Source organism: Papio anubis, chromosome 1 (assembly GCF_008728515.1).
Source record: "Papio anubis isolate 15944 chromosome 1, Panubis1.0, whole genome shotgun sequence".
In the NCBI taxonomy this organism is placed as follows: domain Eukaryota; kingdom Metazoa; phylum Chordata; class Mammalia; order Primates; family Cercopithecidae; genus Papio; species Papio anubis.
In genome coordinates, this window is record NC_044976.1 from 176766178 (window position 1) to 176781625 (window position 15448).

Below are 15448 nucleotides of genomic sequence, written 5' to 3' on the forward strand. Positions count from 1 at the left end.
ATATCCCTGCTTCTCCCATTCCACCTCCCTTCACCGTCACCTAACTTCTACTCATTCTTCAGGTCTGTTTAAATGTTACCCCTCCAGCCTCCAGTACACCCTTTTTTTTTTTTTTTTTTTTTTTTTTGAGACAAGGTCTCTTTCTGTCATCTAGGTTGGAGTGCAGTTGCACAATCGGCTCACCATAACCTTGAACTCCTGGGCTCAAGTGATCCTCCCACCTCAGTCACCTGAATAACTGGGACCACAGACTCACACCACCACACCCAGCTAATTTTTATTTTTTTGTAGAGACCCGACTCGGTATGTTGCCCAGGCTGGTCTTGAATTTCTGGCCTCAGACAATCTGCCTGCCTGGGCCTCCCAAAACACTGGAATTACAGACGTGAGCCACTGTACCCAGTCCCCTCCAGTATACCTTTCTAAACTAATTCTTTCATGATGTGCTAAAGCTATAAAATCCCCTGCTGTGTATTCTCTTAAGTGATAGGTATTTTACTTATCATATTTAAGGAAATTGCTTGTGTCTCTCTTCACTTGACTCAGTCCCTGAAAACAGACTGTGTTATCTCTTACAAGCTATTTTATTGCAGTGCCTGGTACACGGTGACACTGAAAAAAATAATCTGTTTAAAGACTATTCAGAATATTGTCCCCTGAGTGTTCTCCAGCATACAATGCTTTTTTCAAAGGACTATCTGTAGCTGCTTCTCACCACATTTTTACACATTCCCTTCTATTATGAATCCTTGATACCTGCCAAAATATCTGTCTAAAAAAGTTGGAATTAAAGAGAGTAAAATAAAGAAACTGACATATAACTTCATGAATAAATTTGAATCAGCCATCTATGATTATCATCAGTAACAGAAACAACTAAAAAGGCCATATGTAGTGGCTCACGTCTGTAATCCCTGCACTTTGGGAGGCTGAGCAGGAGTAAACTGTTTCAGCCCAGGAGTTCAAGACCAGCCTAAGCAACATGGTGAAACCTCATCTCTACAAAAAACACCAAAGTTAGCCCAGTGTGGTGATGTGTGCCTATAGTCCCAGCTACTAGGGAGGCTGAGGCAGGAGGATTGCTTGAACCCAGGAGGTCAAGGCTGCAGTAAGCCAGGATCGTGCCACTGCACTCCAGCTTGGGCAACAGAGTGAGACCCTGTCTCAAAAACAAAAAACAAAAAAAGAAAAAATACAGAAATATAGAAAAAACTTAACTATATTAATAAACTCTCAGTTAAAACCTATCTTCTTCATTTTTTACCACCTTACCTGGGTTAGGTTTTCACTAGAATGTGAATCATTACTTTCTTGACGGCCATAATGATGTTTTCGTTTCCACTCATGAACAGTCTGCTTATATGTGAAATCTGAAAGTAAATGTTCAGTTTTCTGCCTAGTTACATTTAATGAAACCTGGGAGCTTTCCAGGTATTCTTTTTCTTCCTGCTTAGTCTTCAACTTGTTAGAATCTAAATTGAAGACATTTTCTTCTACAAGTTTCTGGAGGGTTTCATGAGATTTTATAGGGATTTTGAAACTGATCTTCTGTCTTCTAGATTCCAAGGGTTCCTTCATTATCTTGTTGGAGTTATAATCCTGAGAAAATTGATTTCTCTTCCATTTCTCTAAGACACATTTTTCAGAATTGTCTCTAAATTTATTGTTTCTTTCTTTCTTGAGTTCTTTCATCTCTCTTTGAACAAGTAAATGAGACCATTTATTTTCACTTGCCTGGCCTTCGGCTTTAAGTTTCACATCACTGGCAATCTTAGGACTACTAAGGCTTTTAATTCCATGGTCAAGCTTGCTCCTAGCATTTGTCAATTTGATATCTTTATGTTTAAAGTCTACACATTTATGTATGTCTCTTTTAGTTCCATTTGAAGAAGGACTCTGTGCAATAATTTGATTCTCATTTGAATTTGATGCTTCTTGGAGTTTAATAGGTCTTTGGGATGAAGAACTGATTTTTGGTCTCCTTCTGAGAGTGTCAATTTCTACACTCAATCTGTAAAGCAGCACAGAAACCTGGGTTACATTATAATTATACATAATGTTACACACTATCATTTTAGTTAGAATAACAGAATTGGGCTGACATTAAGCTTCATAAAAAGTAAGAAATAGCTACATTAAGAATGAAGTGGAAAGGATTACTCACTTAATGGTGTTAGAATAATTAGTTTGTTATTTGCAAAAAAAAATTACAACTTTAAATAGTACCAAACATAAATTCCAAATGGATTAAATATTTAAGTGTAAAATAATTATTATCATCATAATAATTTTGTACTTCATATTAAACCCTTAAAAACCAGTGAGTAAAAACAGAATGCATGTTTGATTTCTTTTTTTTTTGAGACAGGTTCTCACTCTGCTGCCTAGGCTAGAGTGCAGTGATGCAAACATGGCTCACTGCAGCTTCAACCTCCCAGGCTCAGGCAATCCTCCTACCTCCCAGACTACCACGTAACTGGGACTACAGGAGCATGCCACCATGCCTAGCTAATTTTTGTAATTTTTTTGTAGTGACAAAGTTTTGCTATGTTGCCCAGGCTGGTCTCGAACTCCTGGGCCCAAGAGATCCACTTGCCTTGGCCTCCCAAGGTGCTGGGATTACAGGTGTGAGCCACTGTACCCCGGCCTATCCGATTGCTCTTTTTCTTTTTTTGAGACAGCATCTCACTTTGTCACCCAGGCTGGAGTGCAGTGGCATGATCTCGGCCCACTCCAAACTCAACATACCAGGCTCAAGAGATCCTCCCGCCTCAGCCCCCTGAGTAGCTGGCACTACAAGTGTACACTACCACATCTGGCTAATTTTTGTATTTTTTTTTTTTAATGTAGAGACAGGGTTTTACCATGTTGCCCAGGCTGGTCGAACTCCTGGGCTCAAGCCATCTGCCCACCTTAGCCTTCCCAGTGTGCTGAGGCTACAGGCATGAGCCACTACGCCCAGCCTGATTTCTTAATAGAGAACTTTCCAAACTTAAAAACAGTGGGATAAATAACAAAGGAAAACACTGATAATATGTGACTATTTACTTTAAAACCTTAGCATATTAAAAATTAATTAAAATGTTAAGAACTAGGAAATGGTATTTGTTAGATATACTAACTTCTAGCAAAATAATATGTTAATAACCTTACTAGCCTTAGTAAATAAAAAGTTCATTAAAAACTACTAAGATTCTAGAATAGGGCATAAACAAAAAATTAATAAAAGAAAATGGCTAATAAACATTTTTAAAAAGTTTGACTTCTCTAGTAATCACAGACATGCTAATAATAACAATAACATACCATTTTCTTCTTCTTCTTCTTTTTTTTTTTTTTGAGACAGAGTCTCACTTTGTCGCCAGGCTAGGTGCAATGGCGCAATCTTGGCTTACCGCAACCTCCGCCTCCCAGGTTCAAGTGATTCCACTGCCTCAGCCTCCCAAGTAGCTGGGACTACAGGCACACACCATGACGCCCGGCTAGTTTTTTGTATTTTAGTAGAGGCGGGGTTTCACCATGTTGGCCAGGATGGTCTCGATCTGACCTCGTGATCTGCCTACCTCGGCCTCCCAAAGTGCTTGGATTATAGGTGTGAGCCACCACAGCTGGCCCATACCATTTTCTTCTATCAAATTAGCAAAGATTTTATAATAACATCAAATCCTGACAAGGGGTTGTAAAATGGACACTCTCACATGTTGCTGGTAGAAATGTAAAACAACATAACAGCCGCACAAAGAAATCTGAATATAAACTAAAAACTCCAAAAATGGTCATTTTTTTACATCTGGAATTCCCATTTTAGAAACCCATACCAAGGTGAAAAAAATCAGAAATGAAAAAAATATTCAGGATTACTTATAATAGCAAAACAATCAGGTACAAAGTAACTGCTAAAATTTTGGAAATGACTTTAAAAAGTGGTATATTCATATGATGGAATACTATAGTTTTTTTAAAAGGATGTTTATGAAAAGTCTTCTGTGACATAAAACATATCGAAAATCAAAAACAAGCAGGATACAAATCTGTACATATAATATGGTCTCAACACCTTAAACAAGCGTAGTAAAAACACCAGAGAGAAAGGCACTAAAATGTTAGAAACAGCAATAGCTAGAGGTGATAATTATATTTTAGTGCTTAATAAAAGTAGATAATACTTTGTAGTCAGAAAAAAAGGGGAAAAATATCAAACACAATCTATTAATTTATATCAGTAAATCTGTGCCTTTTCAGTGCCATCACTCTGGCAGGCACCCAAGAGGCAGCAGAGGACACAGCAGATACAGTCTTTACCCTCAATTAGGTTACAGCCCAACAGGAGTGATACACTTGACAAGTGACTTCTCAAATAATTAATTATGTAAGAGCAAACCATAAACAGAGTTTTTATAAGAGTTTCACCTGAGTTTCCATCACATATGCACGCATGAATGTAAGTATGTCTTTGCTTGTTTGACAGAGTCTCAATCTATCACCCAGGCTGAAGTTCAGTGGTGGCATGCAACTGTAGTCCCAGTTACTTGGGAGGCTGAGGTGGGAGGATCACTTAAGCCCAGGAGTTGGAGGCTGCAGTGAGCCGAGATTGTGCCACTGCACTCCAGCCTAGGCAACAGAGTGAGACCTTGTCTCAAAAAAAAAAAAAAAAAAATGTCCTCTCCGCCTTCACTGCCACCATGGCACCCATGAAAAACCTTGTGGTAAAGGGGGGCAAAAAAAAAAAAAAACAGGTTCTGAAGTTCACTCGATTGCATCCACGCCATAGAAGATGGAATCATGGATGCTGCCAATTTCCAGCAGTTTTTGCAAGAGAGGATCAAAGTGAACAAAAAAGCTAGGAATGTCGGTGGAGGGGTTGTGATCAAAAGGGCAAGGGCAAGATCACCATGACTTCCAAGATGCCTCTTCCTAAAAGGTATTTGAAATAAGAAATATTTGAAGAAGAACAATCTACGGGATTAGATGTGCGTAACTGCTAACAGCAAAAACGGTTATGAATTACGTTACTTCCAAATTAACCAGGACGAACAAGAGGAGGAGATGAGGATTAAAATTCATTTACATGGAATATTTTATATGCGTTCTTGAATAAAACTTGGGAACCAAAATGGTGGTTCATCCTTGTATCTCTGCAGTATGGATTGAACAGAAAATTAGAAATCACAGTCAAAGGGCTTCATTTGGGCTGCCACACACTCATTTGTAACTAGACTTTTTTTTTTTTCTGTTTGAAAATTTCAATTCTTATGGCAATACCAGAATAGAAGGAGATGGTGACTTCAAGGGAACTGACAACCACTGGGCAGGTAGATAAGGGTGTGGAGATGTAGGCTGCAGATAGTCACTGTTTTATTTTAAAAAGTATGACTGTCAATCGTCTCTGGTGCTTTTCTCAAAAAAAATGATTCAGGAATACAAGTGGGCTTCTCTCATTACTTAAAAGAAAACAAGTGACATCTGTCTAAGATTCCCTGTGGAAAATGACAGTGTCGATAAAATGCAGGTTTCTGGGCCCTTCATCTTACTTTCATTTTTTTATTACAAATTTGTCTTGATGTACACAGTTATGTATACTAATCATTTTCTTCCTATAGAAAGAAACTGTGCTCCTTCAGCACTGCTGCATAGTCCATCACCCACCATAAAAGGCTTGGAGAGAGACTGAAAAGTCCCAGGTTCTAAATTAAGTAAATATGTACAAGAATGAGTTTACACATAATCTGTTTCTACAAGTCTTTGCAACAAACTGTCACTTTGGTTTCCAGCAGAGGGAGCCAGAGGAATAGAGCTTTCAGATGTGGCCTCCTGTGTGGGGCCCAGAGTTAGGGGCCCTTCAGGCCGAGAACTCTGGAGGCTCTCCTGAATGCGGTGGCACGAAGAAGTGACTGGGAAACCTCCCATGCCAGGGAGACAGGAGGTGCCCAGGAAATAGCTGCTTCATGCTACTTAGGCCATGACTAGATTTAATGTCAGAAGTCATTGTACAAATAGTGGTGTGCCTCAGTGCATGCAGAGGCTAGAGAACCACCAGAGGGGGCTACCAAAGTTAGGATGACAGAATTGTTGCAGTGACTTTGAAAGAGACCCTGATGGCTTGTGGTGCCCTTCAGAAATTTGAACAATAACGCAGAAGTGTCTGCTCTGTTTTAGAATTTACGGTGTATAAAATTCATGTTTTTAAAAGAGCTTGCCTACAGTTGGTTTCCACACCTGAAATTGTTGTGCTCTGAGAGTTGCATAGCTGAAAATTCAATGTTCAAATTCTACCTTGGCTCCAATTTAACATTTGGTGCTTTGTGGATTGAGTTGAACATCCTGAGGCTTTGCAATTTCACTTGTGGTAATAACAGCGCTAGCATTTTCTCTTTCTGTGCAAATTTCTTTGAAGCATAATTGCTTGCATATTTCTTCTCTGCCTTCAGAGAAGGCAGTTTCTTTTAAACTTCACTGAGGCATCAATAGCTCTTTGGCAATGTCCCTCACCAAGATCATTAACTACAAGTTTGTGCCTTGAGTTTACAAATTTTACTTGTGTGTTGCACTGATGCTCCCATGTAGTAATTTTTAGTTTAGTTGTAAAAAAAATTAATCCTGGGCTGAAGTTTGCATTTCAGTTCTAAAAAAAAAAAAGGAAAAAAAAATGTGTGTGTGTGTGTAGAGATGGGGTCTCACTACGTCGCCCAGGCTGGTCTCAAACTCCTGGCTTCAAATCTTCCTCCCACCTCGGCCTCCCAAAGTGCTGGGAATACAGGTATGACCCACTGTGTCCAGCTTCTTGCATATATATATTTTTTTTTAATTTTTTTTTTTTTTTTTTTTTGAGCTGGAGTCTCGCTGTGTCGCCCAGGCTGGAATGCAGTGGCGCAATCTCCGCTCACTGCAAGCACCGCCTTCTTGCTTTTATTTTTATTGCTAATACATTTCTATGTATTCAAACCATGGAACAGGAATTACAGAATTGGTGTGCTATAACTGCCTTTCCCGATGATAAAATTATCTCTAGTTTTTCATCTGTATTATGGCTTTCACTATTTGCACACCAATTTCAGAAATTTCTCTTGAGTTGAATTAACAGGGATATTTCTACAAAACATTTTATATTTTACCCTCTTACATATCAATATAATATCAAGGGCCAAAAAATGTACCCTTAAACAAAAGGTAACTAGTTTGAAGTCAAATAGTGTTTTAGAAATTAAAATTTTAAAAAAAGAAGGATATCAGTGTAAAAGGACTTAAAATAGTTCAAAAAATGTAGCAAGGGATAGTCAACATAATATGAAATTAGTGCAAGAATATACTTCAACAGAGAATACCACAGAAGCAAAGTGTCACCAAAAAACAGGAGATGATTCAGAAGAAAAACTGAAGAAAAGACAGAGGCAAGTTGAAATTTTTTGTTTTTGTTTTTTGTTTTTAGCAAACACTAACTGAGACTGTTGGGAAGCAGAACTTTTATTTATAATATTTAATGCTATCTTGTTTTCCCTTAACTTCTTATTTTTGGAGAAACCTTGATCTTACCAAGTTTTATCACACGTTATAACTTTGTATACTCCCCTATTAGCAGCAAGTACTTTCTGCACCAAAATTTCACTGAAATTTTTATCCAAAAAGTGCAGAAATTAAAGAATAATAATTTCCATTATTCTGACCATCATTCCCCAATGTCTCTAGCTATAACCACATACTGGTTAATAAACACGGTTTTAAAGCCATATCAATTCTGTAAGATACATACTCTCTTCATGGGTAATACGTGAAAATGATTTATCCAAAATCTCTAATTTAGTCTCATAACTTACTTCAGTATTGTATGCAATGAAGTTATGCATCTTATAATCATGTGCCAAAATCAAACCACTTGAGATAAAAATGTACATTTTAGTGTCATTTACACAATAGTTTTCATAGACTTTTATTTCACCCAACTCTTTCTTAAATTTATAGTAATATTAAAAGAATTCTATAATCATAATCAGTGATATAGCTAGAGATATTTGCATGCAAAACAGTCCTCTTCAAAGTAAATTAAAAAATTGTTTAATCTGAATATTTAGTCTAATTCTAAACCAAAATAGTAAAATTAAAAAGAAGAAATTTACCTTTTCTGTTCTTGTCTTCTTTTTATATTACAGTACAGAACATCTATATGATCTGATTTCTGAAATTTAAAAAAAAAGTCTATCATTTAGGAAACATTAATTGTGCACTGGTACATATTTTTTCCCACAGTTTATGATAGTGAATAGGCTGACACAATACTTTTAATTAATCCTTCCAATATTTTGGTGAGACAGATATTATCATCATCCCCGTTTCACAAAACTCAAACAGAGGTAGGTATCTTCCTTAAGTCACAGAGCAAGTCCGCAGCACAGCAGTTATCTGAAACTAGATCTGTCTGACTCTCTCTGCGCTACCGTCCTGTCTCTCTACGTACTCCGAGGAAACAGGGCCAAGCACAAGAAAGATGAGAGAGACACAAAATATAATCCATGTCCTAAAGAGCTTAGAGCTTATGCTTTTACATAAAATAATAAAGACAAGAGAAGTCGAACATGTACAAATAACCTACTATAAGGATGTAACTAAGCGTCAAAGCAGAAGAGTCAAAAAATGCTAAAACAGTTCAAAATATCAACCACCTAAAGAGGAAAGATACCTAGGAAAACAGGTGGACAAAATAACCATAAATAATAAAGCTTGAGAGATGGGTAAAAGAAGAAGGCATTCTAAGAAACTGAGGATAACTGGTATAAATTCAGCAGAAAGAAAAAAAAAACAGCCAAGAAAAGATGGCCTCTTTCAAGGAAAGAAGGGAAAACAACAAAAAAAAAACCTGGATAGTTAAGGTATGAACAAATTTGAGAGAGCCCTGAATGGCAAACAGTGAGTAAAGATTTTCAGCAGAGGAGAAATGGGATGAAATCGGTGTTTTAAGAAGGTTAACACTGCAAAAATAAATAGAAACCCAGCTTAACTATATGACAACAAGTAAATTCTTAAAACACAATTCTGCATCCCTGGAACTTCCACTACCTTATCTTATACCCACCACAACTACGTAGCTAACCTGGATACGTACACAACTTCAACTTGAATGTGGTAAGTACATTACCACTAACCTATGAATTAGTTTATTGTGTTTAATCTGCATCACTGTTTCTAATTATTTGTATAACAGTGGAAAGAACTCTGGACTTGGTTCTGTTGCTGTACACAGTTATGTGGCCTTGAAAAGTCACTTAACCTTCTAGATTTCAGTTTCTGAATCTGAAAATGCAAAAAATGTATCAGCCTCAGCTATCTCAAAAGGAGACAAATATAACCTTTGGGAGGCAGAGGCAGGCGGATCACTCGAGGTCAGGAGTTTGAGACCATCCTGGCCAGCAAGGTAAAACCCTGTCTCTACTAAAAAATACAAAAATTAGATGGGCGTGGCAGTGCATGCCTGTAATCCCAGCTATTAAGGAGCCTGAGGCAGGAGAATCGCTTGAACACGGGTGGTAGAGGTTGCAGTGAGCTCAGGTGGCACCACTGCACTCCAGTCCAGGGCAGCAGAGCAAGACTCTGTCTCAAAAAAAAAAAAAAAAGACAAATATAACCATATGTGTGAGAGGACTTAAAAACTGTCTAAATTTATAGCCGTGTTGTCTTATCCCACATGGTAGGGCCTAACAGTACAAGAAATAAAAAACTTGACAAATGGTTTGGTGAGAAGAAAGAAAACAACACTGAGTTTCTATTGGCTATGAAAAAGTATAGGAGGAATTTATATCACAAATCCTCTAACTGTCAATTAAAACTTTACTATAAATAACTTTTAGTTAGTTATGGTATCTAAACACTCACCCGTTTTCTCTTTTCTGATGAAACTGATCTTATAGAAGATGAACTAGTAGAACTTGCTGAGGTTTTTCTCTCTTTCTTGTCCTAAGAATGCCATAAAGAAAACAAATTTTAAAAAGAACAAAATAAAGCACAGTATACACAGAACTATTTCATCACTAGTATTACAAATCAATATTTACATTCAATAATGAACTTTGGTGGGGAACAATGTTTACAGATACACAAACTTTGGTAAAAGGAAGGTAGATTCAACTAGAAGCCAGAACCCCTAAATGCTCACAAAATAGAGATGAGATAGGATACAGGTGTCAGAGCAGGAAGCCCGCTGACAGCTCAGATAAGGTTGTTGTGAGGTGGCACTGCCATGGTGAGAGTCAGTCTTCTACAACGCAAAACCACACATCCACTTATTTTTCACTGGATTCTGAATTCAACAGACCTAGGACAAACTTGTTTGAAGTACCTATCATATGTCAAAGACATTCTAGACAGTGGAGAGAGATGAACGAAAAAATAATAACAGTTCTTCATGAAAGTCAAAATCTAGTACAGGAATTTACAAATAAACAAGTAATATATTTAGTGTGTCAGGTGATGCTATGGAAAAAAATAAAGCAGAGAAAGGAAACAGGAAGGGCTGGGAGTCAGTAAAGCAGAGAAAGGAAACAGGTAGGGCTGGGAGTCAGGAGTGGAGAAGATACATCATTTTAAACAGAGTAGTCAAACCCCACTTACGAGTTGACATCTGAATGGAGACCTAAATGAAGTGAAGAAACAAACCATTAGAATATTGAGGGAAAGAGTTTTCAACTCAAAGGGAATGCCAGCAAGGGCAAATCCCCAGAGGCAGAAACATGCCTGCCTTGTTGGAACAGCAGCAAGGAGGCCATGGAGCAGAAAAGCAAATTACGCCAGGAGAGTGTCAGGGGGATGGGATGGGGAGAGGAGGCAGCTTTGTCAACCCTGGTAAGGATTTTGGCTTTTATTCTGGATGAACTGGAAAAACACTGGAAAGTACTTAGCAGAGGAATAACATGATTGGACTTATATTTTAATAGGACCACATTAGCTAGTGTGCTGAGAACAGACTATAAGGAAGCAAATGCAGAAGCAGGGAGGTCATTTTGGAAACTACTATAATAATTCAGGAAAACAAGGTGCTTGGATCATGGACATAACAGTAAAGGAGGTAGACTCTGAACACCAGTATACCTCGTTTTATTGTGCCTTGCTTTATTGTACTTCATAGATAATTGCATTATTTACAAATTGAAGGTTTGTGGCAAGTCCATTAGCACCATTTTTCCAACAGTATGTGCTCACTTCATGTCTCTGTGTCACACTTCGGTAATTCTCAGAATATTTCCAATGTTTTCATTGCTGTTATATTGCTATGGGACCTGTGTTCAACGATCTTTAATGTTATTATCACAGTTGCTTTGGGGTGCCACAAACTGCCCACATGAGACGGCAAACTTCACTGATAAATGTTGCGTGTGTTCTGTTTCACCCATCACCCATTCACCAGTCTCTCTCCCTCTCCTCAGGCCTCCTATTCCCTGAGACACAAGAATATTGAAATTAAGCCTATTAACGACCCAACAATGACCTCTAAGTGTTCAAGTGAAAGGAAGAAGTAAAAGTCTCTCACTTTAAATCAAAAGCTAGAATGGTTATGCTGACTGAGGAAGGTATGTCAAAAGCCAACGCAGGCTGAAGGCTAGTCTTGTGCCAAACAATTAGACAAGTTATGAATGCAAAGGGAAAGTTATTGAAGGAAATTAAAAGCACTACCTCAGTGAACGAATAAATGATAAGAAAGCAAAACAGCCCTATTACTGATATTGGGCAAGTTTTGAGTGGTTTGGATAGAAAATCAAACCAGCCACAACGTTCCCTTTAGCCAAAGCCTAATCCAGAGCTAGGCCCTAACTCTATTCAACTCTGTGAAGGCTGACAGATATGAGGAAGCTTCAGAAGAAAAGTTGGAAGCTAGTAGAGGTTGGTTCATGAGGTTTAAGGAATGAAGTAATCACTGTAACATAAAAGTACAAGGTGAAACAGCAAGTGCTGATGTAGAAGCTACAGCAAGTTATCCAGAAAACCTAGTTGAGATCATTGATGAAGGTGGTTGCTACACTAAACAGATTTTCAACATAGACAAACAGTGTTATATTGAAAGATGATGCCATCTAGGACTTTCATAGCTAGAGAGATGTCAATGCCTGGCTTCAACGGACAGGCTGACTCTGGTTAGGGGTTAATGCAGTTGGTGACTTTCAGTTGAAGCCAATACTTATCATTCAGAAAATCCTAGGTACCTTAAGAATGATGTTAAATCTGCTCTGCCTGTGTTCTAGAAATGAAACAACAAAGCCTGGATGACAGCACATGTATTTACAGCATGATTTACTGAATACCTTAAGCTCACTGTTGAAACCTACTGTTCAGGAAAAAAAAAAAAAGATTCCTTTCAAAATATTACTGCTCACTGGTAATGCACCTGGTCACCCAAGAGTTCTGATGGAGATGTACAAAGAGATGAATGTTGTTTTCATGCCTGCTAATGCGACATCTATTCTGCAGTCCATATAGATCAAGGAGTAACTTCAACTTTCACATCTTATTATTTATAAAATACATTTTGTAAGGCTATATAGCTGCCATAGACAGTGATTCCTCTGATGGATCCAGAAAAAGTAAATTGAAAACCTTCTAGAAAGGATTCCCCTTTCTAGATGTCATTTAGAACACTCATGATTCATGGCAGTAGGTCAAAATAGCAACATTAACAGGAGTTTGGAAAAGTCGATTCCAAACCTCATGAATGACTTTGAGCAGATTAAGACTTCAGTGGAGAAAATAACTGCAAGAGAACTAGAATTTGAAGGAGAGGTTGAAAATGTGCCTGAATTGCTACTATCTCATGATAAAACTTTAATGGGGGCCGGGTGAGGAGGCTCACGCCTGTAATCCCAGCACTTTGGGAGGCCGAGTTGGGCAGATCACAAGGTCAGGAGTTCAAGACCAGCCTGGCCAAAACACTGAAACTCCATCTCTACTAAAAATATAGAAACATTAGCCAGGCATGGTGGCGGGTGCCTGTAGTCCCATCTACTTGGAAGGCTGAGGCAGGAGAATTGCCTGAACCCAGGAGGCAGAGGTTGCAGTGGGCCAAGATCGCACCACTGCACTCCAGCCTGGGTGACACAGTGAGATTCTGTTTCAAAAAAAAAAAAAAGCTTTAATGGATTAGGAGTTGCTTCTTATAAATGAGCAATGAAACTGGTTTCTTGAGATTGATTTCTACTCCTGGTGAAGATGCTGTGCACACTGTTGAAATGAGAACAAATGATTAGAATAATATTATATAAACTTAATTGATAAAGCAGTGGTAGGGTTTGAGAGATTAACTCCAATTTTGAAAGTTCTGCTGTGAGTAAAATGTTGTCAAACCGAATTGCATGCTGCAGAGAAATCTTTTGTGAAAGGAGAGTCAATGTGGCAAACTTCATCCACAGCACCCTATCCTTCAGTAATCACCACTCTGATCAGTCAGCAGCCATCAACATCAAGGCAAGTCCCTCTAGCAGCAAAGATTATGATTCACTCAAGACTCAAATGATCGTTAGCATTTTCTTAGCAATGAAATATTTTTTAAATTTATTATTACTACTTTTAGAGATGGGCTCTTGCTCTGTTGCTCAGGCTGATGTGCAGTGGCACGATTCTTAGGCAGGAGGATCCCTTGAGCCTCAAACTCTTGGGCTCAAGGGATCCTCCTGCTTGAGCCTATAGTATTTTTAAATTAACATATGCACTTTTTTTAGACAGAATGCCATTGTACACTTAATAGACGACAGCACAGTATAAATGTAATTTTTATATGTACTGGGAAAACAAAAAATTCATGTGACTCACTTTACTGCAATATTTGCTTTACTGCACTGGTCTGGAACTGAACCCAAAATATCGTCAAGGTATGCCTATTATAAAAACAAAGCTCATAGAATTTGCTGATAGGTGCAGGCAGAGCACGATCACAAGGATTTCAGCCTAAGCAACTCAAAGAATGGAATCACAATTTAGTAAATTGGAAAAACAAAGCCTGGGTACCTGAAAGATTACAGTTTAATAAGATGAGGAGGAACTAGCAAAGGACACTGAGAAGCAGTCACCAATAAGGAGGAAAATCAAGAGAATATGGTATCTCTAAAGCCAGGTGAATTCCCTAGCAAGCAGACTCGGAGAAAAACAAAAAGCTTCATGAAAGTGTTTCGAGGAGAAGGTGTAATCAGCTATACCAAATACTGCTGATATGCCAAGTCAGATGAGGTCTTAGAAATGACCGATGGATTTAGCAACACAGAAACCACTGCTATAGGAGTGATAGAAAGAAAAAGTCTGACTAGAGTAGGTTTAAGAGGGAATGAGGGGTTAATTGCAAACCGCATGCCAGTTAATAACGGCAAATGGAGATGGGAAGTATATAAATTACACAGAGTACTGTATGGCCATGCTTCAGGGTTACCTTTCCAACTATTGCTATACCTACGAGACCAAATTAGTAATCAGAAAGTTAGTAAGTAAGCAAGGAACAAACACCAAAAAGTACACTATCTGGAACTTCATCCAGGTCATGAAAAAGTCATAGGAACTAACCTGCTACCACAGAAATCACTTTTTTGTGAATATTTACCTTTGCCAGATTAGTCTCTCATCTTGGATGTAACACAGCATCAACACTCTCTAATACTGATGATCAACTATCCAGACCATTCAGAGAGTATATAATAAAACCAATTACATGGTTTTTTGTTTGTTTTGCACTTTTGCTTCCTGGAGACAATACCCAGCTCATTTAATGAGATATCCTAAATTTCATCTACCAAAACACTACTACTTTTTTTCTTTTTTGAGACAGGATCTCACTCTGTCAGCCAGACTGGAGTGCAGTGGTACGAACATAGCTCACTTCAGCCTTGGTCTCTGTGGCTCAAGCGATTCTCCTCCCACCTCAGCTTCCTGAGTAGCTGAGAACACAGGTGCACACCATGTCGCCTAGGCTGGTCTGAAACTCCTGGGCTCAAGTGGTCCTCCTGCCTCGGCCTCCCAAAGTGCCGAGATTACAGGTATGATTCACCACACTCAGCCCCAAAACACTTCTTAAGGTAGTTTCTGAGAGAAAAAAGACATGGTAAGTACGTCTTCCCCACTATTAGCCTCAGCCACATAGCGCTGACCATTCTGACTGATGAGAACGCAATCCTAGCCAACGCTGAGGAAACTGAAAAAGGAGAAAACATGGAAAATGGTTCAATGTTGAGTTATTGCTAAGAATGAGGGGATTTAGGGGGCTTAGAATTGAAGTCAGGAATACCTAAGCAAATTACTTACCTCTATATAACTAGTCTCTAAGCCTCAGTTTCCTCATCTGTGTAATTGGAATAATAGTACCCACCTCACACAGTTGTGAGGAATAAATAAAACAATGCAAGTAAAAAACAGGAAAAGTAAATGACTTTTCCTGGATCAGCTGGGCAGAACAAAATATTTACATAAATCATTATAGTAGTAAGGTGTATTT

The 15448-nt window shown here is 38.4% G+C and overlaps 1 protein-coding gene and 1 pseudogene across 12 annotated transcripts in view; one reads left to right on the forward strand and one right to left on the reverse strand.

The window, feature by feature from the left end:
- Positions 1 to 15448, reverse strand: part of SWT1 (SWT1 RNA endoribonuclease homolog) — a 126075-nt gene that overhangs the window by 106678 nt on the left and 3949 nt on the right. For 10 of the 12 annotated variants that reach the window (XR_002518229.2, XR_002518230.2, XM_009191677.4 and 7 more), the window contains exons 3-5: positions 9862 to 9942; positions 8112 to 8170; positions 1273 to 2011 (exon numbers count right to left, since the gene is read on the reverse strand). Coding sequence is in view for 10 of the 12 variants with exons in the window: in XM_009191677.4 (XP_009189941.2) it covers positions 1273 to 2011; positions 8112 to 8170; positions 9862 to 9942 (879 nt within the window). In the remaining 2 variants the exon portion in view is untranslated. Of the gene's footprint in view, positions 1 to 1272; positions 2012 to 8111; positions 8171 to 9861; positions 9943 to 10141; positions 10238 to 10596; positions 10619 to 15448 lie in introns of those variants that run through there. The other 2 variants (XM_021929488.2, XM_009191694.4) reach the window with 2 other exon arrangements.
- LOC103879108 lies at positions 4568 to 5094 on the forward strand (annotated as a pseudogene).